This window comes from Capsella rubella, unplaced genomic scaffold (assembly GCF_000375325.1).
Source record: "Capsella rubella cultivar Monte Gargano unplaced genomic scaffold, Caprub1_0 scaffold_6, whole genome shotgun sequence".
In the NCBI taxonomy this organism is placed as follows: domain Eukaryota; kingdom Viridiplantae; phylum Streptophyta; class Magnoliopsida; order Brassicales; family Brassicaceae; genus Capsella; species Capsella rubella.
The window spans coordinates 12,707,299-12,707,897 of record NW_006238918.1 but is presented as its reverse complement, the minus strand read 5'-3'; the positions used below and the strand labels follow the sequence as shown (position 1 = coordinate 12,707,897).

The following is a 599-nucleotide window of genomic DNA, read 5'->3' as shown; positions in this document are numbered from 1 at the left end:
GCCATAACATGTTTACATTATTTTATAACTCAGCCGTAACACAAAATGTTTTGTTCTTCCCTCTAATAGGGTCGTGTAACTGCATCAAGACTTTTTGAAGTACAACCGATTGATGCTTTACGTGTACAAGTACAATATGGGACATCTTTGCATGTTGTAAATTTGGATGCAAAAAGATGTACATGCCGCCGTTTCGAGCACGAGAAAATACCATGCGTCCATGCAATCGCAGCTGCAGAGCATATGGGTGTGTCTCGTATTTCACTGGCCGATCCGAACTACCGGAGCAATTATTTGGTTAACGCGTACGCTGATTCAATCTCACCTCCGGATACTGCACTCTCGGTTCCTGCAATTGTAACTAACCAACCGTGCGTGCCTCCGATCGTTGCAAACCAGCCAGGAAGGCCGAAGAAAAGCAGGATTAAATCAACTGTGGAAATTGCACTTGAGAATAAACGCCCGAGGAAACCACACGCATGTTCTCGATGTAAAGAAGTTGGGCATAATGCAAAAACTTGTTGGAAGTAGTATCGTTGGTATATTGTTGGCATGGATTTTCTCGTTTTTTGGTTATGTGTAGACAATGTTTGTTTTAT

General features: G+C 42.4%; 1 protein-coding gene across 1 annotated transcript in view; it reads right to left on the bottom strand.

Annotated features, from left to right (window-relative positions):
• Nucleotides 1-290: 290 nt before the first annotated feature.
• The window catches only part of LOC111829996 (uncharacterized protein At4g04775-like), a 2,804-nt gene continuing 2,495 nt past the window's right edge, over nt 291-599 (bottom strand). Inside the window, exon 3 of the mRNA XM_023780318.1 lies at nt 291-433. Coding sequence (XP_023636086.1) covers nt 291-433 — 143 coding nt within the window. The remainder of the gene's footprint in view (nt 434-599) is intronic.